Source organism: Pristiophorus japonicus, chromosome 2, assembly GCF_044704955.1.
Source record: "Pristiophorus japonicus isolate sPriJap1 chromosome 2, sPriJap1.hap1, whole genome shotgun sequence".
Taxonomy (NCBI): Eukaryota; Metazoa; Chordata; class Chondrichthyes; family Pristiophoridae; genus Pristiophorus; species Pristiophorus japonicus.
In genome coordinates, this window is record NC_091978.1 from 240,447,240 (window position 1) to 240,472,715 (window position 25,476).

Sequence of the window (25,476 nt, forward strand, 5' to 3'; positions counted from 1 at the left end):
CTATTCTCGAGAAACCTAGAGCCCTCTCACTCTGTGCCAACCTGGTCATAGAGAAGCTGATAAAGTCCATCCTGCGTGCATCCAGGGCTTCAGTCACCTGTCTAATGCCGCAATGTGTGGCATGCTGAGATATACCGCAAATGTCGCCAGCTGAGGCCTGAAAGGAACCCGACACGTAGAATGACAGTGCCGCGGTGACCTTGACCTCGATGGAGAGTGCAGTCCTGATGGTGCTGGCAGGCTGCAGATCTCCCCTGATGAGCTGACATATCTCACTGATAACCTCTTTATGGAAGTGCCGTCTCCGAAGGCAGGTGGTGTCGCACAAGTTGAGGTAAGACTGCTTCTCCCTGTCATTGCAGGGGGTGTAACGTCTGGTCCTCCTCATCAGTCTGGCACGTCTTACATTGGGCATATGATGCCGTCGAATGTACCTTCTGCCATCTCTAGTCTGCAGCATGTGCATGGTCATCATCAAGAGAGGGTAAGGCCCCATTCCAATAGCTATCTGTTTTACACCGATTGTTCACAAAGAATGAATATCCCCACTAAAACACCGAGTAAATTCCAGTTGTCCACAGTATGATAAGATGTTTGTTCAGATGTTTACATCACCTCAAAACACCTCCAGAGTACATCCAAACTTCTCCGAGGTTGAAGCAAAGCTTTTAAATGATGCGACCTGCGATTTAGAACATGGCGTCAATACCGCTGTGAGTAGTTCCGGTCAGTTCAACTTTTTCACAGCGGTTTTTTCTGTGAGCGATATTGATGGCGAGATGCCCAAAGTAAGGATGGGCGATATACTGGGCGTTAGTTTCAGCAAATGTGATCTTTACGACAAAAAACAGTGGGCAGTCGGTATTATTAAATCTCGACGTTAATTACGTGCTGAAAGTAATGCTGGCCGATATTATGGGCGTCGGGTTCGCCCATTTTGATGATACCGCCCCAAAAAAGTGGGCGGGCGGTATTATTTTTTCTCGGCATTACGCACATGCCGAAAGTAACGCTCGGTGATAAGTGACCGAGAAATGGGCGTCAGTTTCCATTTTGTGCCTAAATGGGCGATTATATGGGCGTTACACCTCACTTCAGCGTTAAAATGGACGTTAAGTGGGCGGTATGCATGGAAAAATAATGGAAAATCTAGCCCATGTCACTGCTACTAAGAGTTTTCTACATATGTGGGAACATGGTTGCACAGAGCTCCATTCTCAGCAGGTCAATTTGAAATGTTTTGAGAATGTAAACTGAAGTATCCACACTCCAAAAACTCTGCTTCAGTTTTGAAAGTGCCCAGCAGGTATGAGCACTTTTAAACCTGCCTTGACACTATACTAGAGTTATACAGCACATGGACTCAACCCCAAGAGAAATTACTTTGCAGTGATCAAAAATGGCAGCCTTTAATTTTTTTTTAAAGTTGTTAATTATGATAGTATTTCAAAGGAGTAAATTGAGTTTATATGGGACATTGAAGACATCCACATTCTCGCAGACACCATGTGAAAAGTTAATCTTGTAGAAGCTTATAGTAACAATCTATGTTGAGAAAAATCTTATCCAATCGTTCCGACTGATTAAACACTGAGCAGGATTATATTTGTGCAACATCAAATATTCCTTTTAAACGAACATTAACAGGATGCACATTGGTTTTTTACTTGATTAGATTTCAGTCAACACAACCCCTGTTTAAGCAGTGCTGATAAACTCAACTTGTATATTTATCTCACATGAATCAAGGTTTATTGCATCACAATATGCCATATGGACACAAAACAGCAGTCAGCAGTACATCTGTACCTAATAGCACAATAGTTAATTATTGACATTTTGATTCTCTTCTTCATTGTCTTCTGTTATTTGAGGAAGGAAAGGTTCTACTTTGAATAGCAAAGACTCGCTAGTTGCACTGCAAATAATGGCTCGTTCAACAAACGGCCCTGAAAAAAATAAAGTAGAAAATATCTGCTAGTTTAAACTGGTTGTGTTAAAAATCAACACAAAAATCAATGATTTCATGAAATACAAAACTAAACCTAGGATATATAGAAAGAGAAAATTACATATTTCAAATGATTATATTTTCTAAATTGTGCAATTCAAAGGGCTTAGCGTAGAAAGAATAATCTGAAAGTTGTCAGATTTAATATCCTGCTTTGTAGTAGGCCTTGTTGTTCAAATTGAGTTATTTGATCACTGGTAATCAAAAAAACAAAGTGGAATTATGGAGGTGTATTCCTGTAAAGCATGTTTTGTCTTGAATTATGTGGATTCCCTTTCTTCTGGCCTGTAAGCTTACCACTCTTCTCCCCAATATTATATTAAACATCCAGAGGAGGTAGCTGAGATATTGGATGAGAAAAAAATTGATAAAGAGAAGTTACTAGAAAGCTGTACTTAAAGTAGATAAGTCACTAGGACCAGATGGGATGCATCCTAGGATGCTGAGGGAAGTAAAGGTGGAAGTACTGGCCATAATCTTCCAATCCTTGGATATGGGCTGGTGCCAGAGGACTGGAGAACTGCAAATATTACACCCTTGTTCAAAAAAGGGTGCAAGGATAAACCCAGCAACTACAGGCCAGTCAGCTTAACTTTGGTGATGGGGAGTCACTTGGACAAGTATGGATTAATTAAGGGAAGTCAGCACAGATTTGTTAAAGGCAAATAGTGTTTAACCAATTTGATTGAATTTTTGATGAGGCAACAGAGAGTGTTGTTGAGGGCAATGCGGTTGATGTGGTGTACATGGACTTCCAAAAGGCATTTGATAAAGTGCCTTGGATAGGTTAGGTGAGTGGGCAAATGCATGGCAGATGAAGTATAATGTGGATAAATGTGAGGTTATCCACTTTGGTGGTAAAAACAGAGAGACAGACTATTATCTGAATGGTGACAGATTAGGAAAAGGGGAGGTGCAAAGAGACCTGGGTGTCATGGTACATCAGTCATTGAAGGTTGGCATGCAGGTGCAGCAGGCGGTTAAGAAAGCAAATGGCATGTTGGCCTTCATAGCAAGGGGATTTGAGTACAGGGGCAGGGAGGTGTTGCTACAGTTGTACAGGGCATTGGTGAGGCCACACCTGGAATATTGTGTACAGTTTTGGTCTCCTAACCTGAGGAAGGACATTCTTGCTATTGAGGGAGTGCAGCGAAGGTTCACCAGACTGATTCCCGGGATGGCGGGACTGACCTATCAAGAAAGACTGGATCAACTGCGCTTGTATTCACTGGAGTTCAGAAGAATGAGAGGGGACCTCATAGAAACATTTAAAATTCTGACGGGGTTAGACAGTTTAGATGCAGGAAGAATGTTCCCAATGTTGGGGAAGTCCAGAACCAGAGGTCACAGTCTAAGGATAAGGGGTAAGCCATTTAGGACCGAGATGCGGAGGAACTTCTTCACCCAGAGAGTGGTGAACCTGTGGAATTCTCTACCACAGAAAGTTGTTGAGGCCAATTCACTAAATATATTCAAAAAGGAGTTAGATGAGGTCCTTACTACTAGGGGGATCAAGGGGTATGGCGAGAAAGCAGGAATGGGGTACTGAAGTTGAATGTTCAGCCATGAACTCATTGAATGGCGGTGCAGGCTAGAAGGGCCGAATGGCCTACTCCTGCACCTATTTTCTATGTTTCTAACAGGCTTGCCAACAAAGTTGAAGCCCATGGAATAAAAGGGACAGTGGCAGCATGGATACGAAGTTGCCTAAGTAACAGGAAACAGAGAGTAGTGCTGAATGGTTGTTTTTCGGACTGGAGGACACAGCGGTGTTTCCCAGGGGTCGGTACTAGGACCACTGCTTTTCTTGATATATATTCATGATTTGGACTTAGGTGTTTGTACAGGGCACTATTTCAAAGTTTTCAGGTGACTGGAAGTATAGTGAACACCGAGGATGATAGGGATCGGCTTCAAGAGGACATAGACAGGTTGGTGGAATGGGTGGACACGTGGCAGATGAAGTTTATCACAGAAAAGTGCAAATTGATGCATTTTGGTAGGAAGAATGAGGAGAGGCAATATAAACTAAGGGATACAATTCTAAAGTGGGTGCAGGAACACAGAGACCTGGGGGTATGTGTGCACAAATCGTTGAAGGTGGCAGGGCAGGTTGAGAAATCGGTTAAAAAAGCATACGGGATCCTGGGCTTTATAAACAGAGGCATAGAGTACAAAAGCAAGGAGGTTATGATGAACCTTTATGAAAATACTGATTTGGCCACAAATGGAGTATTACGTCCAATTCTCAGCACCGTACTTTAGGAAGGATGTGAAAGCCTTAGAGAGGGCACAGAAAAGATTTACGGGAATGATCTGGGATGAGGGACTTCAGTTATGTGGATAGACTGGAGAAAGTGGGGTGGTTCTCCTTAGAGCAGAGAAGATTGAAAGGAGATTTGATAGCGGTGTTCAAAATCATGAGGGGTCTAGACAAAGTAGAGAGAAACTGCTCCCATTGGTGGAAGGGTCAGGAACCAGAGGACACAGATTTAAAGTGATTGGCAGGAGGTCCAAAGGCGACATGAGGAAAAAACTTTTTTACGCAGCGAGTGGTTAGGATCTGGAATGCACTGCCTGAAAGGGTGGTGGAGGCAGATTTAATCGTGGCTTTTAAAAGGGAATTGGATAAGCAGCGCTATGGAGAAAGGGAGTAGCTGAAGAGCTCTTGCAGAGAGCCGGCATGGGTTCGATGGGCCAAATGGCCTTCTTCTGTGCTGTAACAATTTTATGATCTTACAGCTTTGTGCATTTGCCCATAATAAATTCCTATGTCCAAGTTTACAATGGAAATTGCCTATATAAACTTGTCACGGTTTTAAATACAGACTCTTCTCCTTCCACCTCCCCCCCCCCTTCCACCTCCCCACCCCCCCACCCCACCAGAGTCACTACCACTTGGTGGCAAGCAACTGATCCTGTCTGTGTGCAACACCCAGACATGTCTGTTCAGCAAGGATTGCCAGTTGGCAATCTGGAGTGAAAACTCAAGTCAATTTTCCCCTCCCTAATCCAGCATTGATGTCAATTGTATCATTTCTATTGCCACTCCAGCTAATTCACCACAAACGGGGTCCTTCCTGTCTCTTAACTGCCTTAAATGGAGGAGCCTTGATTTGATTTTTTTTAAATTACACACATACAACAAACATATTTTAAATTTATGCTCTCATCAAGGAGAGGATGTCATAATTGGGGAATGGATCAGTTTCCTACCTTTGGAATCAAAAGTCTGCATTGAGTGCTCCCATGTCACATGTGTTAAATGTTAAAAGTGCACGATAAATTTCTTCCTAATCTGCTTTGATGCATCTTCAGTACAACCACAGAAAATTACCCGAATGCATTTCCCCACATCTGTCATCCTGGTAGTTTCACTCAGGAAGATAGGCTGTAAATTATCAATTTGTGGTGTGAACCCCGCACTTAATAAGAACTGGACTGAGATTCCCTGAACTCATTTAATCTGGCTAGATTCCAACTACAGCCCCAAGAATGAAAAGTACAGAATTTTATTAGTCTTCCCACAATCTATAATTTTGACTAAATACATAATGTGGAGGATATTTAGTTTACTTCTCCAAAAGATTCCAGATATGTACACAAAAATAATATACAAACTCTAAACAGAGTAACAGTATTACTCACCAAAACTCAGTGGTCTTTGTGTACAAACATCCGTGATGATTGTGGCAACATTAGCAGCAATGTGTTCCCTTGGCATATCCAGCTGAAAAATAATAGAGTCGCTGACAAGAATCTATCTAGTTGAGGAGAACATCACAATACACACAATCAGAAATCATCTGCAACTTACTGAATTTACTGCCCCACATCCCCTGACTGCTGAACCTGCTGATCAACTTTTTCCCAGTCCATTTCCTTCTTTTCCAGCCAATTCTAGTCAACCGTTAATTTTCTTCAGTGCTTCTTCCGATCATTCTGCCTACTTCATCCTAGTCTTCAAATCGCCTCCACAGCCATGTTCCACCCAATCTTTGCAACTTATATCCCCTGCCACATTCTTTGGTTTTCCGACACTGGCTTTTTGTACACGACAATCTCCCTACAGCCTACATCGGTGGCGGAGCTTTCAAACATCTTGGCCCTACTCTGTAGGGACTCCCTTCCTCAACCCCTCTACCTCTCTACTTCTCTTTAAAGTCCTTAAAACCCATCTCTCGACCAAATATTTGGTCATCTCTCCCATCATGGCTCGGCATCTGTACATTTATCGATATTTTTTGTACCCACTCTGTAAAGAGTCTTGAGGTATTTTCGACATTAAGAGGTGCTATATAAGTTGTTGATGTTGCTGCTCAGTGATCCCCCTTGCCTTCATTTTTGCTCTGCACTCCATTTTCATAAAATACAGTATATAATAAATGTTATATTACACTGAAGTCCTAACATGCAAAAAGAACATAATAACATAAGGGGGGAGAAATCCCGGCCTCCCTGGGTCTGGACGGAGTGTGTACGGCCCCGGGAAGGCATCGTAAAAGCCGGTTTTCCGATCTGTCAAGCTCTGGCTTGACTTATCCTCCATATCTCCACAGCCAGGACATTCGCATGGGCAAGATTGCGTTATTTATCCAGTTCTTGTCCTTAAAACTCTTGCGCCTGGTAAAAGCAGGCGCATAGCCTACTTTTACCAGCGTAAGAGTTTTAAAACATATAAAAATAAAATTTAAAAAACATATTTTAATGTTAAAAACCCTGCCCACAAAGATAAGTTTATTTTTAACCCGAATTACAAAACTTTTTTAAAAATTGGAATATATATTTTTCTAAGACATTTATTAACTTTAATTTCAATTCATTTTAATTAAGTGAGGTGTGTTTTTTATTTTTTATTATGATGTTTAGTGTGTTTTTTTTCTCATTAATAGCAATGAAAACTCGTAGATACGGAGTTCTCATTGCTATTAATGAGAATGCTGAGGAATACTGTACCTGTTTGGTTGTGCAGTCACATGTGACTGCACCATCTGCGTTGGAAGCTGGAGGACAGGAGTGCTCCACAGCACGGGAAGAGAAGGCCTCCCCACTGGAATCCCAGGCCCCTCTGGGACCACCAGGTAAATTCGTAAAAATTCTCCGGTCAGAGGCGTTCGTTCGAAAGAAGCCTCCGACCGGAATTTCAGGGCCAAGAAATAAGAGCTGGAGTAGGCCATTTGGCACTTCGAGCCTGCTCTGCCATTCAACATGGCTGATCTTCTATTTCAACTCCACCTTCCCATACTATCCCCATATCCCTTGATTCACCCAAATTTATCGACCTCTGTCTAGAATATATTCAACGACTGAGCAACCACAGCCCTCTGGGGCAGAGAATTCCAAAAGATTCACAACCATTTGAGTGAAGAAATTTCTCCTCATCTCAGTCCTAAATGGCCAACGCCTTATTCGGAGACAGTGACCCCGTGTTCTAGATTCCCCAGCCAGAGGAAACATTTTCTCTTTCATAAATCTGTGTTGACTCTGCCCAGTCCTATTATTATTCTCCAAGTGCCCTGTTACCACATCCTTAATAATGGGACTGAAATTCTGGCCTCCCTGGATCTGTACCCAGAAGGCATCGCAAAAGCCGGTTTTCAGCGCGCAATGCGCATGCACCGAAAATCGGCTTTTCCGATCTGTCAAGTTCTGGCTTGATAGATCCAATGCATCTCGGCAGCAAGGACATTCGCATGGGCAAGATTGCGCTATTTGCCCATCTCTTGCCCAGCGAATGTCCTTAAAACTCTTGCGCCTGGTAAAAGCAGGTGCATAGCCTACTTTTACCAGTGTAAGAGTTTTAAAGCATATAAAAATAAAATTAAAAAAGCACATTTTTATGTTAAAGACCCTGCCCACTAAGGTAAGTTTATTTTAAACCATAATTATAAAACTTTTTTAAAAATCATAAAAATATATTTTTTTTGTAACACATTTATTGGGCTCAATTTTCCCCAAGCCCGTTTTCTGGTGTATTGCCAGAGTTACGGCCGTTTTTATAGGCCAGAAATGTGGCAGAAATAATTTGCCAAAGTTTCCCAGATGTATAATTTGAATTTGGCGCCGTGCAGCGTATCCAGTCGCCTTTGGGGGGGGTGGAGCCTGCTGTCTGCGCCGAAAAATGATACCACACCTTCTGCGCACGCGCGAGAAAAAAAAGTTATGTTTCTGACGTTGTTGCAATGGACGTGCATGTGCAGTACAGCTCCGAGTTAGCAATCAGCCATTTTTAAAGAGCCAGTTGTGCGTATGAGAACTTTGAATGCTGTGTTAGAGCATTGGAAAAATCGGAGCTGCAGCAGTACAACACGGTGCAAGGACCAAGAATTTCTTACAGGAAGAAGTGGAGACACCAGTTACTGTGAGTGAGAACAGATGGCAGGAGCTGGACACCAGCAGAGGTTACATAAAAGTTTCACCCAAAGAAATGAAGAAATACTGGAACCAAGTTGCAGAAGATTACTGTGCAACGGTGACCACCATGAGATCTGGAGGCCAGTGTAAAAAGTGACAAGACCTTGGTTAAGTAGTTAGTGTAAGCAATATTTTCATTTACTCAATAGAATTGCAATTGTAAATGTGACCAGCTATATATGTCCCACCCAGCAGAAAGACATTCTCTTTAAAAAGTTAGGTTTTCATCTTTGCAGAGGAAGGTGGCACACAATAAAGGGGAAAGAACTTGAACAGGAGGAGACCCGGCAAATCTGCATCCACTGACACCCTTGGAAGAGAGGGTCGCTGCTTTGATGGGTCCTGCCTGGACTGCACAATTGGGCCCACACTCGAGGGAGAGGGTAAGTCCTGCAAATTCATTGTGGTCCTTCAAATCAGCCTGCTGCCTGGCCTGCGATGTGTGAGCCTACTCATGCCACCCATCCTGCCCCCTCCTCTGCTGCTAACCATTTGACTGTTGTTATATTTTGCTGAACTGGAAGCCAACCCTGACGATGCAGAAGAAAATTCAGACGTGGATGAGCCTGAAGATGAGAACATCTTCCAATCCAATCCTCCAGACCAAGAACATGGGGGTGAGGGGGAGGGGATGGAGTTGGATGAAGCTCTCACTGTTGTACTGACTTTGGAGGAGGTGACAGCCCCTTCCGTGACTAGTGGTTTGAGTGCTGGTGGGACATTCCATGGTTTCACACCTTCCGTGGTTGCGGTCCCAGTGGTGGGATGCAGCGAGGCACACCCAGGGCCCCACCTTCTGAGGTTGCGGGTCCCAGTAGTGTGGTGTAGCGAGGCACACCCAGGGCCCCACCTTCCGAGGTTGCGGGTCCTAGTGGTAGTGTGCAGCAAGGCACACCCAGGGCCCCACCTTTCGAGGTTGCGGGTCCTAGTGGTAGCGTGCAGCAAGGCACACCCGTGGGGAGGAGGGGAAGGAGAGTTCAACCGTGCTCTCCTGAGGTGCAGGATCTAACAGATGTGGTTCAGATGATGTCATCGAGTGCGGAGAGTATTGACCTTACCCGATCACTCCTGGATGCCATCACTGGGGTGAGCGATGAGGTAGCGGAACTGTCGGGAGAAGCAACAGCAATGACACGAGAAATGGGAACAATATCCGGGATCATCAGTGAGGCAATGGTGGCCATGAGGGAGGGAATGTCAGGGGTAGTGCAAACCACGTCACTGACCATGAAGGAGGGAATGTTGCAGGTAATTCAGACAGTTCTGCTCAACATAAGGGAGGGAATGTTGCAGGTCGTTGAGACACTGTCAGGGCGCATGAGGGACGGCATGTTGGAGTTCGCAGCTGCAATAAGGGAACACGCCCAGACCCTGCGCCCATTGACAGAATCAACTGTCACTCCCACTCCAATCCCAACACCAGCCTCTGAAAAGCCCAAAGCCGGGCCCTCCAACTTGCCAACTGCCGCTGATGCTCCCCCACCCTCAAGAGGTGCAAGTACCCGAGATGTTAGAAAGAATAAGCTTGGTACCAAGCCCAGAAACACTGCGCCACCGCCTGCGGGCAGGGGTGGTGGAATGTCCAAGACCAAGTGCTGTGGGCGGTCTTGGAAAAAGGTGAAGGAGAGATGGGTGGGTGCAGCCTTTCCTTGCTGTTGTAACTGTTCTCAAATTAAAAGTTTTTTGTAAGTTATGTAAATTTCCAAGTTTAAAGTTTGTAAGTGATCTGAGAGTGATCGTAAAGTAATGTTTGCTACAAGAATAATTTTATTTAAGTTAAGTACAAAAGAACTGTTAAACTTTTGAATAAAATATATTTTACATTAAAACTGAATCATGTTCCATTAACACAACACAACATTACAGAACATGGTGCATGTGGAATAGTTGTCGCTGAGCCATCAGGTATCAGTAAAGCGTTCATGGTTGAGCTGCTGGCGCAAGGCTCGAGCAATCGTTAAAGGGGAACGATGGCCCACCCTCCTCCGCCATCGTGCTCTGGCCTCAGGCACTTGCATGGCTTCTTCATCCTCCTTCTTCTGCTCGTAATCTGCATCTTCCACTTCATTATCAGCCACTCTCACCACAGGTGGGTCTTCCACTACCAGGTGCTGCTGCGTCACGATGGCTAAGTTATGTAGCATGCAACACACAACAGTGAACTGACCGACAATCTCAGGGGAGTACAGCAAGTAGCCTGCGGAATGGTCCAGGCATCGGAAACGCTGTTTAAAGATGCCAATGGTCCTCTCTATGATGCTGTGCGTCGCAATGTGCGACATGTATTCACGGTCAGCTTCCGTCCAGGTTACGTGTAGGGGCGTCATGAGCCAGGTGGCGAGGCCGTACCCTTTGTCTCCCAGTAGCCAGCTCTGCCCTTCTGGCTGCTGCTGTTGAAACATGGCAGATATAACACTGTCGCATAGGATGAATGCATCATGGGTGCTCCCAGGGTATCTTGCATCGATTGACATGATATGATGTATATCGTCACTCATGAGCTGTACATTAATGGAGTGGAAGCCTTTTCTGTTCCTGTACATCTCAAAATCCTCCAGAGGTGCTCGCAAGGCGATGTGGGTACAATCAATACAGCCCTGTACCTTTGATGGGCAGCCCCGACCTGTGTGAGAACACCATCGCAGGTCGGAGCTATAAATAGAGCTGGAGTGCCAGACCCTGGAACATTGTAGGCGAAGATGCGGCGAATGAGGGTACAGGGCCCAGAAGAGCCGAGGGCCCAGGGGCAGCACGGGCCTGCCCACACTGCGATTTATGTGCGCACTAGGTATGTGCAGCAGAGGTCTCCAATCGTCCTGGTTCAACCTTTGCCACTGGATAAAGGTGCTGCTGCCTCATGATGGCTAAGTTATGCAGCATGTAATGCAACAGTGAACTGACCCATGTGGTGGCTGACGTGCAACGATCACCACATGGATGGTAAAAAAAATCCACGCACAGGCATCTTCCACCCCCTCAATTGGAGTTCAGGACTGGAACATCGGGTCCTTCATTGAAACATCTGTGAACTCTTGCAGAAGCAAGTCATCCGCGTTCGAGGAACCACCTATGATGATGATGTACCTTTGGGAAGCCAGCAATCCTGGAGAACCCCACTGCCCTACTATGGGTTGCTTGGGCGGTCATGGGGAACTTTATGAAGTCATTCCTACGCGTGTACAGTGCAGCCGTGACCTGGCGAATGGAGACATGTGTTGCATGTTGAGAGATGGCGCACACATCCCCAGTTGTAGCTTGAAACGAGCCGGAGGCATAGAATGAAAGTGCAGCTGTAACCTTCACATCAACTGACAAAGCAGTCTTCCTGATGCTTCTAGGTTGCAGGTCTGCTTTGACCAACTCACAGATCTCACTTACAACTTCTTTGCGGAAACGCAGCCTTCTGACACAGTCTGCATCACTCAGGTGGAGGTACGAACACCTGTCTAGATATACCGGAGGTGGACAAGGCCTGATGTGATGAAGTCAAATCAATTGTCTCCTACGCAGCACCATGATGCAGAAGGCTTGCACAAGGTATGACATTGTCAGTATTGTCCCCATACTTAAATTTAACCTTTGAAAGAAGCTCAAAACAGCAGGAAAGGGTAGGACAGATTTGCAGTTCTCTCTCTCAAGGTCTGCATGGATGGACCACACTCAATTGAATCTTAAATGTTACAATATTTGCTCATTCTAATCTCTTATTCACACACATTGGGCTGGATTTTCTACTTTGCCGTTTTCGGGGCGAAAACGGAGGCGGGACGGGAAATTTACCGCCCGATTAACGTTCGCGCTTAATGGAGTAAGTTTTGTCATTTGGGCCCGCAAAGGGAGGCAGTGTACGACATTCGTGGCGCAAAAAAAGGAACCTCGCCAATTAACTTGCGGGGCTGGGAGCGTTCCGAGAGAGGCATTGGGAGGGAAACCCCCCCCCCTCCCAAAATAATTCACAAAAACATTCCGCTATCCAGCAACACCTATTGGAAATGCATGTGTGAGGATATCATGTGAAAACAAGAATGAGCTCAGTGGTGATGCCTCCCAGTGATGAATAATCTGTCAACATTCACTCTAGAGGCTCACACTTCACAAATGTAACATTTGAGAATAAACAGCCCTTTTGGAACCGTACCCCAGAATAAGTTACTGCCTTCAGAATAGGAGAGTTGGGTTATGTGGAGAAAACCAGTTAAATGTTAACATTTGGATAGAATGATTCATAAAATTGTGGCCCATCACCATCGTACTTTTTAAAAGGGTTTCTACAATAATGCAGAATAGTTGTTTTAGTAGGACAGAATTGCAATACGGATTTGAAAATTTACAGTGAATTTCAGAGTTATTTACTCTGAATATGGAGTAATCTCCTACTAATTATGGGGTGTCCCATAATAGTTGCTCTCCCCTATACAGTGCAGCTACTGCTGCATTTGGTGAATGACTTATATTTTACTTACCATGTTATATCACCACTATACACCTGCTATCTGCCAATACTGTGAGAGGAACAGGCCCTGTTCCATTGATTTATCAACTGTTATAATGGACACTGCTAAAACTGATAACTGATTAAATAAAAGCACCTCTAGTGTTGTATTTTTTTCCATTTTCTAAATTTAGATCCTTGTGTGGATGACATTTTCTTCCAGTTTTAACCTGATCAACTGTTGCAGCACCTTGTACTATTTATTAATAAAAATGCAGCAGAACAATAACTGGCGTTACACAGGAGAGCTGTACAATTTCACGTATTTGTAAACTGTTGTTTGTCACTTTACATGGGTACTGAGGGAAAGATCAGCCATGGTCTTATTGAATGGTGGTGCGGGCTCGAAGGGTGAATGGCCTACTCCTACACCTATTTTCTATGTTTCTACATAGGATTACATTGGATGTATGGCACAGAAACAGTCCATGCCGACATTTATGCTCCACTTGAGCTTCATCCCGTCTTTCCTCATCGAAACCTATCAGCATAATTCTCCATTCCCTTCTCCCACATATGCTTTCTAGCCTCCCCTAAATGCATTGATATGATTTGCTTCAACCACTCCCTGTTGGAGCGAGTTCCATATTCTCACCATTCTTTGGGTAAAGAAGTTTCTCCTGAATTCCCTATTGGATTTCTTGGTGACTATCTTATATTGATGGTCTCTATTTATGCTCTTCCCCACAACTGGAAACATTCTCTCTGTATCCACTCTATCAAAAACTTTCATAATTTTAAAGACCTCTATTAGGTCACCCTCTCAGCCTTCTTTTTTCAAGAGAAAAGAGATCCAACCTGTTGACCCTTTCCCGATATGTATACCCTCGCATTTCTGGTATCATCCTTGTAAATCTTCTCTGCACCCTCTCCAGTGCCCCCATATCCTTTTTATAATATTGTAAGAATAAAAGTCTTTATTAATGATAAAATTGATTCAGTGTATATATAAATATTGAAAGACTAGATTATATGGAAAGGCTGCAGTTTTAAGTGACAAAATGGACACCTCCCAAGTTTATGTCTTCTCTGGCTGGGCAGAGCTTAAGGGACAAAGGAAGCATGGCTTTGAAACCCATCGAAATTAATAGCAATTAACCTAATCAAGGAATGGCACCGGTCCTCCAGACATACACATGTGTGAGGAAAGCCAATAAGGAACTGCCCTAAGAACCAAGACCCAATCCTGGGGCTTTCTAAAAGACAATGAACCATATGAGAATAAAAAGTCAAGCCAAAAGCTTGCTAGTTCTCTTTTTTCTTCTCAGCACATGGCAAAGCAGGAAACCTCCCTCCACAGAACCAGAAGCAATGAACAACGCCGTGTGCTTTGCCAGAGGAAAGTACTGTATACGTCTTTATAAATCTGTAACTCATTATTGTAACATAATTATATCTGTTGTAACTAAGTAGATCAGTAGGATATTCTTTGACTGCTGTTTGTCTGATAGGTTACGTGCATGTGTGTATGTTTAATAAACTTATTCAAAATTGTTTTAAAAGAATTGGTCTTGCTGTCAATTTAATGCCAGAGATTTAGAAATCCTACAATATGGCGACCAGAACTGTACACCGTACTCCAAGTGTGGTCTAAATAAGCTACGATAAGCATAATTCCCTACTTTTCAATTCTATACCTATAGAAATAAACCCTAGTGCTTGGTTTGCTTTTTTATGGCGTTGCTAACCTGTGTCTCAACTTTTAGTGATTTGTGTATTTGCACTCCCAAGATTCCTTTTTTCCTCTAACCCACCTAGACTCTCACCCTCCAAGTAATAAGTGACCTCATTATTCTTCCTACCAAAATGTAACACCTCACATTTATCTGTGTTGAACTTTATCTACCAATTATATGCCCATTCTGCAAGTTTATTAATATCCTCCTGTAATTTGTTGCAATCCTCCTCGGTATCAACTAATTCCCCTCTCCCCCCCTCAAATTTGGTGTCACCTGTAAATTTAGAAATTGTGTTTTTGATTTCAAAGTCTAAATCGTGAATGTAAATTTTGAACAGCAGTGGTCTCAGCACTGATCCTTGTGGGACACCACCTTTTGCCACTGTGACTAGCTACCCTTTACTCCTACTCTCTGCTTTTTGTCTTGAAGCCAGCTAACTATCCAGTCTACTTGTCCCCTGACTCCACATTCTCTGACCTTGTTCATCAGTCTATTATGGGGTACCTTATTGACGGCCTTTTGAAAATCTAGATAAATTCCATCTACTGCATTATTGCTGTCTACTTTCTCTGTTACCTCTTCAAACTATTTAATAAGGTTGGTCAAGCAAGACTTTCCCTTTTGAAATCCATGCTGACTATTCATTATTATATTTTTGGTTTCTAGATGTTATTCTATTTTCTTCTTTAGTAGGGATTCCATTATTTTTCCTACCACCGATGTTAAGCTGACTGGTCTATAATTACCTGGGCATGTTCTATTCGCCTTCTTAAATATGGATATTACGTTAGCTATCCGCCAGACATCTGGCTCAACACCTTTTTCTAATGAATTGTTAAATATGTGTAGTAATGCCTCTGCTATCTACTAGATTCTTTTAAAATACGTGGATGCAATCCATCCAGACCAGGGGTTTTATCCTCCCCCGAGTTTGATTAGTTTATTTAATATATCCCCTTTTTTATTTTAAATGCACTTATCTCATTACTAATCTCAATCCCCAATGTCATGTCCACTTGTTCTATCTCCCTGGTAAATACCGAAGCAAAATAATGATTTAATATTTCTGCCATCTCTATCGTTATCTGTGGTTATTATCCTGTCTATCCCTTAATGATCCTATTCCCATCCCAACCTTCCTTTTTTATTGATGTGCCTGTAAAATATATTATTTTGTTTTATGTTTCTTGATAATTTAATTTCATAGTTCCTCTTTGCTTTCCTAATTGTTTAATTGCTTTTTTGGCTTCTCTCCTAATTTTGTATTCTCTCTCATCAAGCTCTCTATGGGCCCAAATTTCCCCAAGAGTTGCCCCGTTTATTTTTGGAGTGAGTAGCTTTTTTTGGAGTAACTTAAAAATTGCAAATTTCCCCATTTAACTTGCTCCAATGTAAGTCAGTTCGGTTTTTTTCCAGTTTAGTTTGTTCTCTCCAAAAGGGGGCGTGACAAGCCACTTACACCTCTTCTGGCCAAAGAAGCAAATTTGGCCAGCTGAAAGTTACTCCAAACTAATTTAGGCCAGTGTATGTGGCCACTTTTGTAGGCACAGAAAATCCTTACCGACATTCAAGAAATCAGCGCAGGTAGCCAGAGATAGGGGCGGGGAAGGTGAGTTAGAGGATTCCAAAGACCTGCACAACATCATCACAAATAAATGAAAGATAAATCAGCTACAGAAAATAGAGCAGTCCTACCTTGCCGACAGCATAACACACCGGCTAGCCCTCCTGCCAGGGCTAGGAGCAGCAGGCACCCATGACTTTAGGGGTGAGGGATTTTTACTATTTACAGTTGACCCTAAATGTTGCATGGTCATAATGGAGGATGATTCACTTTTGATGCAAAAGATCTTTTATTGTAAATTTTACAGTGCACTTCAACGATAACAACAACAACAACAATAGCAAAGAAAGTCTGCACCCATCCCTCACCCACATCTCGGGAAAAGTGCACTTCCTCATAGGGTCGGTGATGGTGGTGGGGTGGGGTTGGGGGGCCGGCTTGGGTCTGACCGGTGGCTGGTGCGTGGAGGGAAGTGGGAGTGGCATTTGAGTCTCCGGCCTTTGTGCCCTTATTGCAGAAGCCAGCTCCCTCATGGCATCTGCCATCATCTGCACACCCTCTAGAATGCCCACCCTGACTTCCCGTCTTAATGCAGAGATTTCACCTGACAGTGTCGCGACCTCATCACGCACCCCACTGACGGCCGCCACGAGTGATCTTGTGAGGGCATTGGTCTCCTCACCCAATGAAACAATCTGATTAACCTCTGCTGAGGGCTGCCTCTCAGGAGAGACTGGTCGGCTTCTCCTTCCCCTCGCCATGCGTCTGCCTAGTGGCACCCCTCCAGTGTGAGGCGCAAGCTGGGACGGTGGGGAACTGCGTGTCCCAAGATGCATTTCCTGACCGTCACTCGGGCCTGCGACCTCGGAAGGTGTGAACCCATGGAAGGCTGCCGAGGAGTTAATGGAGGGGTCTGGCAGTGTGATGCCCTGTGATATGTCCTGATCCATATCACAGTGAGCATTTTCCTGAGCACACATTTCCATGGACCCCTACTCCCCTCACCCGCCTTGGTCTGGTGCTCACGCATGCAATAAAGGTACAGCAGTTATCATGGGTGACTTTAATCTACATATTGATTGGGCTAACCAAACTGGTAGCAATGCGGTGGAAGAGGATTTTCTGGAGTGTATTAGGGATGGTTTTCTAGAACAATATGTCGAGGAACCAACCAGGGAGCAGGCCATCCTAGACTGGGTGATGTGTAATGAGAAAGGACTAATTAGCAATCTTGTTGTGCGAGACCGCTTGGGGAAGAGTGACCATAACATGATAGAATTCTTTATTAGGATGGAGAGTGACACAGTTAATTCAGTAACTAGAGTCCTGACCTTAAGGAACGGTAACTTCGATGGTATGAGGCGTGAATTGGTTAGAATAGGCTGACAAATGATACTTAAAGGGTTGACGGTGGATAGGCAATGGCAAACATTTAAAGATCTCATGGATGAAATTCAGCAATTGTACATCCCTGTCTGGAGTAAAAATAAAACTGGGAAGGTGGCTCAACCGTGGCTAACAATGGAAAATAAAGATAGTGTTAAATCCAAGGAAGAGGCATATAAATTGGCCAGAAACAGCAGCAAACCTGAGGACTGGGAGAAATTTAGAATTCAGCAGAGGAGGACAAAGGGTTTAATTAAGAGGGGGAAAATAGAGTACAAGAAGAAGCTTGCTGGGAACATAAAAACTGACTGCAAAAGCTTCTATACATATGTGAAGAGAAAAAGATTAGTGAAGACAAACATAGGTCCCTTGCAGTAGGATTCAGGTGAATTTATAATGGGGAACAAAGAAATGACAGACCAATTGAACAATTACTTTGGTTCTGTCTTCACGAAGGAAGATACAAATAATCTTCCGGAAGTACTAGGGGACCAAGGGTCGAGTGAGAAGGAGGAACTGAAGGATATCTTTATTAGGTGGGAAATTGATGGGATTGAAGGCCGATAAATCCCTGGGGCCTGATAGTCTGCATCCCAGAGTACTTAAGGAAGTGGCCCTAGAAGTAGTGGATGTATTGGTGATCATTTTCCAACATCTATCGATGGATCAGTTCCTATGGACTGGAGGGTAGCTAATGTAACACCACTTTTTAAAAAGGGAGGGAGAGAGAAAGCGGGTAATTATAGACCGGTTAGCCTGACATCAGTGGTGGGGAAAATGTTGGAATCAATTATTAAGGATGAAATAGCAGCGCATATGGAAAGCAGTGACAGGATCGGTCCAAGTCAGCATGGATTAATGAAGGGGAAATCATGCTCGACAAATCTTCTGGAATTTTTTTGAGGATGTAACTAGTAGAGTGAACATGAGAGAACCAGTGGATGTGGTGTATTTGGACTTTCAAAAGGCTTTTGACAAGGTCCCACACAAGAGATTGGCGTGTAAAATCAAAGCGCATGGTATTGGGGGTAATATACTGACATGGATAGAGAACTGGTTGGCAGACATGAAGCAGAGAGTCCGGATAAACGGGTCCTTTTTGGAATGGCAGGCAGTGACTAGTGGAGTGCCGCAGGACTCAGTGCTGGGACCCCAGCTCTTTACAATATACATCAATGATTTGGATGAAGGAATTGAGTGTAATATCTCCAAGTTTGTAGATGACACTAAACTGGATGGCGGTGTGAGCTGTGAGGAGGACGCGAAGAGGCTGCAGGGTGACTTAGACAGGTTGGGTGAGTGGGCAAATGCATGGCAGATGCAGTATAATGTGGATAAATGTGAGATTACCCACTTTGGGAGCAAAAACACGAAGACAGAATATTATCTGAATGGTGGCAGATTAGGAAAAGGGGAGGTGCAACGAGACCTGGGTGTCATGGTTCATCAGTCATTGAAAGTTGGCATACAGGTACAGCAGGCGGTAAAGAAGGCAAATGGTATGTTGGCCTTCATAGCTAGGGGATTTGAGTATCGGAGCATGGAGGTCTTACTGCAGTTGTACAGGGCCTTGGTGAGGCCTCACCTGGAATATTGTGTTCAGTTTTGGTCTCCTAATCTGAGGAAGGACATTCTTGCTATTGAGGGAGTGCAGCGAAGGTTCACCAGACTGATTCCCGGGATGGCTGGACTGACATATGAGGAGAGACTGGATCAACTGGGCCTTTATACATTGGAGTTTAGAAGGATGAGAGGGGATCTCATAGAAACATACAAGATTCTGATGGGATGGGACAGGTTAAATGCGGGTAGATTGTTCCCGATGTTGGGGAAGTCCAGAACCAGGGGACACAGTCTTAGGATAAGGGGTAGGCCATTTAGGACTGAGATGAGGAGAAACTTCTTCACTCAGAGAGTTGTTAACCTGTGGAATTCCCTGTCGCAGAGAGTTGTTGATGCCAGTTCATTGGATATATTCAAGAGGGAGTTAGATATGGCCCTTAAGGCTAAGGGGATCAAGGGGTATGGAGAGAAAGCAGGAAAGGGGTACTGAGGGAATGATTAGCCATGATCTTATCAAATGGTGGTGCAGGCTCGAAGGGCCGAATGGCCTACTCCTGCACCTATTTTCTATGTTTCTATCTGGATCCTCTGGATCTTGAGGAGTGTCGTCTTCTTCTGCAAAAGACAACACAACAGTCAAATGGTTAGCAGCACAGGAGGGGGCAGGATGGGTGGCATGAGTAGTCTGACGCGTAGCAGGCCAGTCAGCAGGTTGATATGAAGGGCAACTATGCATTTTAATGACTCACCCTCACGTGTGGATCCAGCTTGTGCAGAGCTGATTCTTTTTCTGCTGGTGCGAGTCAGCAAGGAAGCAACCCTCTGTTCCAGGGGTATCAGTTGGTGCAGATTTGGCGGACCTCCTCTTGTTCTAGTTCTCTCCCTCTTGTTGTGGGCCAATTTCTTCTGCAAAGATGAAAATATTAATTGTCAGACATGGTGTGCTTCTGATGGGTGGGTCACATACAGATGCTCACATTTTCCAACTGCAATTCAATTTAAAGATGAAGATATTACTTGCACTTACTACTTAACCAACGTCCTGCCATTTCTTCTTGCACTGGCTTCTAGATCTTGAGGTGTTGACCCCAGCGGAGAATTCTTCTGCAACGAGGTTCCATCTTTTTCTCATTTCCTTGGGTGAGACCTTTGACGAACCACTCTTGCTAATAGCCAGCTCCAGCCATTTCTCCTCAATTACAGTCACTAATTTCTTCACCTCCTCATGAAGGAAATTCTTGGTTTGTCTTGCACGCTCTTGCGCCATTTGTCTATTGGACTCAAACGCAGGTAATGTTCAAAGATCACATTCACACCTCTCTTACACCTATCCAGCACTCCTTTCCACTCCCTCAACCACACAAAAATCAATATTCAGACCTCACCTTTATATATGCTCCATAACCAATTATCCTGGGGATGCTCTCCTTTAATTGGCCAATTGCCAAGCTTCCTGTTACACTGCGCATGCGCGCAAACTGAACCGCCCATTGTGCATGCTCAAACGGTGCATGCCGGCACTACACAACACGCTGGGCCCAAGCAATGCCCCGCTGCCGGCTGCACTGAGCAAGTGCAGCCGAAGCTCCGCCCCCCAGGCTCTGCTGCGCGACGTCGATGGATCCGCATGACGAGGGAGCGGCCAAATTCAAAGGTAGATTTTTGCTGCTTTTTTCCCCCAGGAAGTCGGCGCACCACATCAAAATACGCTGCTCTAAGCGGCTGGGGAAATTTGGGCCCATGTACTTAATGTATGCCTCTTTCCTTACCCTCAATTGTTCCCTTATGGCTTTATTCATCCATGGAGTCTCATTAGTATTTAGTTTGTTCTTTCCTTTTAGCGGAATATATTTTTCCTGCACTCTATTGAACACCATTTTAAATGTTTCCCATGGCTGTTCTACATCGCTGTTTGCCAATATTGTTGCCCATTTTATTTTCCCAAGTTTTAATCTCAGACCCTCAAAATCTGCTTTTCTCCAATCAATTACCCTGGTTTTCATCATACTTATGTCCTTCTCAATTATCATCTTAAAGCATATATTATGGTCACTTTAAGCACAATAGCAATGATTGAAAGCGAGCAAAATAAATACCAGACTTTTATTCTGTATTATCTGCAGAGAAGTACATTTTCAAAACCAATTCATAATGTTATTCATGACTATTACAGAAATATGCAAGTAGACTGAAACAATTTAGTAGTGAGCTCACTGAGATTTTCACTATTAATATTATCGAAAATGCAACATTACACAAACCCTGCTAACCATTTTTTCTACCTTCTTTCTGAAAAGTATACTAATTAACCTAAGGAAAAACAGAAAATTATGTAAACACAGTAAGTCAATCAGGACCCGTAAAGAGAAAAGATGGATTAACATTTGTCCCTTCATCATTTATGACAAAGGGTTAACACCCAAAATGTTCATCAGTCTTCTCTCTTTACAGATGTCGATGGACCTGCTGTGCAATGTTCCCTCTTATTTTTTTGTTGCCCGGGTACTTTAACTGGCTACGCAGCCCATTCAAATTTTCGCGCATGCGTGTTTTCTCCCATATAAAAGCTGGTGAGCGGCCTGCGCAGAACTTCCAGATCGCTGCGCGGCCATGCAGCTTAATGGGAACGTTTCTGCCATGTATTTCCAGCAAATGCTATTTTTACTTCAGTCTCCAGTATTTGCAGCTTCCTTTTTATGCGAATTAAACTAATTTACTGAATTTCTGTAAGGATTACCAGGCTTCACACTTTAAAGTAAATCTCAATACACATTCAATGAAGACAATGTTCATTGAAAGACAAAACAAAAGTTAAAATCAAAGAGCAGCACGAACCAGTGCATCGATAAAATCAATGGGGTTTATACTTTGCAAAGAAACTAGCAGTTTTACCAGGTAGATATACATGTACTGCACCTCACACTTTGCAACAAACATTTCTTGTTGGCTTTTCTTAGCAAGCATTTAATGCACCTGGTCAATGCAAAGTAACCGCATTTCAATACAATGTCTGTCATACACCTAAATGATTCAATTCATGACAGTATGCTTCGGTTACATTATTTCACAGTGGCTTAGTCATGCCACAATGTTTTTATTCCACAATTAAAATTAAATAAATTAAAGCTGATGCACCCTACCATTTAGCTTTATAAAGACAAATCTATATTGAATATAAATGAAATATTTAAATTCATTGCTATATTTTACTAAGATCCCAAAAGTACACTTTAAAAAAAAATAAATCAGCTCTCAAAAATGTGGCTGTATCTTGCATATCTAAATATATGGAATGATACAGATCATTTCATCAGTTCTGTATTTGGACTATTAATTCAGTTCATTCTATATTGTGGAGGTCAAACATAAACATTTAACATACAAGTGCATGACCAAAAATAAAAGAGGGAAATAATGTAATCTCCAACTTATTTACTGAGAAAATTAAAGTTACCCATTAAAGTTAACCATGAAAATGAATTAGTAACTGTCAATTTTAATCTTGAACAGATTTCCAACCTTTTTTTGTGATGCTTAAAATTGTCGAATTGCTCATTATTGTTACATTGGACATATTCTCACATTGGACATATTCTCACATTGGACATATTCTCAGAAAGGTAGGAAGGAAAGATTTTTCTTTTTGTGAAAAAATTAAAAATGTAACTATGTAAATTATTGCACACTTCCCAAATATGTTTATAGATTTCAGAATTAAATATACAAGATACTTATATTGAATTTGAATTCACTGTAAAATAAAATACACTTAGAAATCAATATCCAACAATGTAACCAGAAAATCTACCAGATAAACTTGCATAAAGTTAATGTAATCTTTTCCAGGCACCAAAAGTTCACAAGCGATATCCAAATATATTCCCAGCTCATCATACAAATCATTCCTAAGTCTAGGGCTCATGAGTGACGTCCTTGTTATATGGAGTTATAACAATCCCACATTGAGTAAGTCTTTTCAAGCTCATCTTTTCAATTCAGAATAGAAAACACGGTGCAGTAGTGCTCAAACGTATTTCTTCAGTATGCTACTGAAGGAGTACAGTGCTCACTGTGCCTCTCTTTTTCCAATGAACATTTCAAAACATGGGCTCCATATAATCTGTCCATGGTCCATATCACACACTTTCTGAAAGCTCCTCAGGTGGCAGAGGCTGGTTTTCCATATGGCGATCCTCATTTTGTGCATTGCAGCAAATTGAATACAGGAGTAAAAGGCACACGACAACGTACAACCCCACAATCAGCCAAACTACAGTCCCAAATATAACAAAACAAATCAGTCCCCTTTCCATTGTGTCAAGCTTCTGGGACTTCCATTTAAATGGAACCAAGGCAAGAAACTGATTGCATATAACTGGATCATTCAAAGCACATTTCCCATTGCTGTAACCAGACAGGACTTCCTGCCATTCGAATGCTGCAGTTGCTACAGTTACTGCAAGAGGAAGCAGCTGTCACAAGTCTTAGCAAGTGGTTCAGAGTTCAGTTGATTTTTAAATATATATTCACATTGTGAGACATCCAAAAGAAATTATAATTTCTGAAACAATAGGTTAAAAGCCTGTAGGTAAATCTTACAATCACATTATTCTATCATTGGAGTGAAACCTACTGAGTAACTAATCTATATCCTAATGACTTAAGGATTATTAGTTAAATTGCAGCTCTTCTACAAATTGAAATAGATAAAAATGTTACCTGAATATTGCACAATGATACTGAATTAGACTAAAACTTCTTCTAAAACTGTTATATAACATTACAACAGTGACTACTCTCCAAAAGTACTTCATTGGCTGTAAAACGCTTTGAGACTTGAGAAGGTAATAAAGGGCAGGGAAGTGGAGCTGAGTCCATGATCAGATCAGCCATGATCTTATTGAATGGCGGAGCAGGCTCGAGGAGTCAAATGGCCTACTCCTGCTCCTATTTCTTATGATTCTTATGAGACATCCAGTAGTCATGAAAGGTGCTATAAAAGTGCAAGTCTTTCTTTAAAAGCATTTTCTGACTCAATAAAATCAGAGGATTCCATCTATTATATATTGCACACAGTGAGTGGTCGCAACAATCTAATGGGATTACCATGTTCATGGAGTTGTGAGCATAATGTTTTGCCACCTATGACCATCGATCAACTGAACTCAAACCCGTTTGGTCAATTCTTGGTGCAGCACTGAACATTCACCACAGGGTGGCGCCATAGCAGTGCAAAAGTCCTTCCCATTATACCTGCCCCAATTCTCACCACAAAAATCTTCAGTTTTCATGCTTCCCTTGCTCCTGTTTTTGCCAAGCAACACGAGTTCTGTTCCTGTGACTGGCTCCACTTGCCAGCCCCTTCAGTTTAAGGGCAGTATCACCACCAGTGCTGTGCCACTCTACCCCCAGCATTTGTTAAATGGCTGCCCTGGCTGGTGGGTCAGTTTGCCTGCTGCTGCTGGCTGCTCACCAGCCAGCCGGCTGGCTTGGTTGGTCATACAGTACCGTGAACCTGTTTCTTGCTGCTGCCATTCTCCATAGTCCTATGGTAACCAGAAGGAAAAGCCAGTTGTCGGTGCTGCTTCTTCCCCCTGCCCACCGATCATCATTTAATTTTCTCTAGAGCAGTCACAATCTTTATTTAATTCATTTTCCCCCAGTGAAGCCCCAGGTCTTTCTTTAAATAAAGTTTCTAATGTGTAAGGGCACTTGTAATTTATTGACCTCAAATTTTGTTTGGTTTATGGCCACGATGTTCTCAATTACTAAGTGGGTGGTGCTGTGGACAACACCGTTTGTCTGTTGGAAGAAAATTAGAATTATGTCTAGATACTCTGATCTTTAAATGGAGTCTGAGCCATTGCTGACGCTGAAAGATTGGTAACAGTCACTTAGGTTTATTCCTGCCAACAGACTTTGGTCACCGAGCAGAAACAGGCTGGCAACTGCTGGAGCCAAGCATTCCAAATCATTATACTGGGCGGTAGCTAAATATCCACATCAGCTGAACCAATGTCCCAACATTCAATTGCACAGCAGGAATCCTCTTCCTTTTCATTTGCCCTCACTCTCTCTTTTCAGCAAAAAAACAACGGCAGTCAGTACAACTGCTAGTGTCCTACAGAAACAACAAACAGCAGCACAATCAGAACCTTTAGAGAAAACTTGGACCCCACATTGTGACGCATCCAAAGGGTCTGCAGTCCACCTCTTAAATTACAGCATTCTACATTATCAACTTTACTGAATGGATCCAATAAGCCAGGTCTGCTGTTCACTAATTGACAGTAGTATGATAAAATAGTATCCAATTCACTCATTAGTGCACTAAGTTTTATAAATTTCTGCCAAAATGTCTTACTGC

At 43.0% G+C, this 25,476-nt stretch overlaps 1 protein-coding gene across 3 annotated transcripts in view; it reads right to left on the reverse strand.

Annotated features, from left to right (window-relative positions):
* Positions 1-1,640: 1,640 nt before the first annotated feature.
* Positions 1,641-25,476, reverse strand: part of mrpl1 (mitochondrial ribosomal protein L1) — a 77,189-nt gene continuing 53,353 nt past the window's right edge. For all 3 annotated transcript variants that reach the window (XM_070871105.1, XM_070871099.1, XM_070871100.1), the window contains 2 exons: positions 5,660-5,741; positions 1,641-1,949 (listed from right to left, as the gene is read on the reverse strand). In XM_070871105.1, the coding sequence (XP_070727206.1) occupies positions 1,825-1,949; positions 5,660-5,741 (207 nt within the window). In that variant the 3' untranslated portion in view covers positions 1,641-1,824. The remainder of the gene's footprint in view (positions 1,950-5,659; positions 5,742-25,476) is intronic.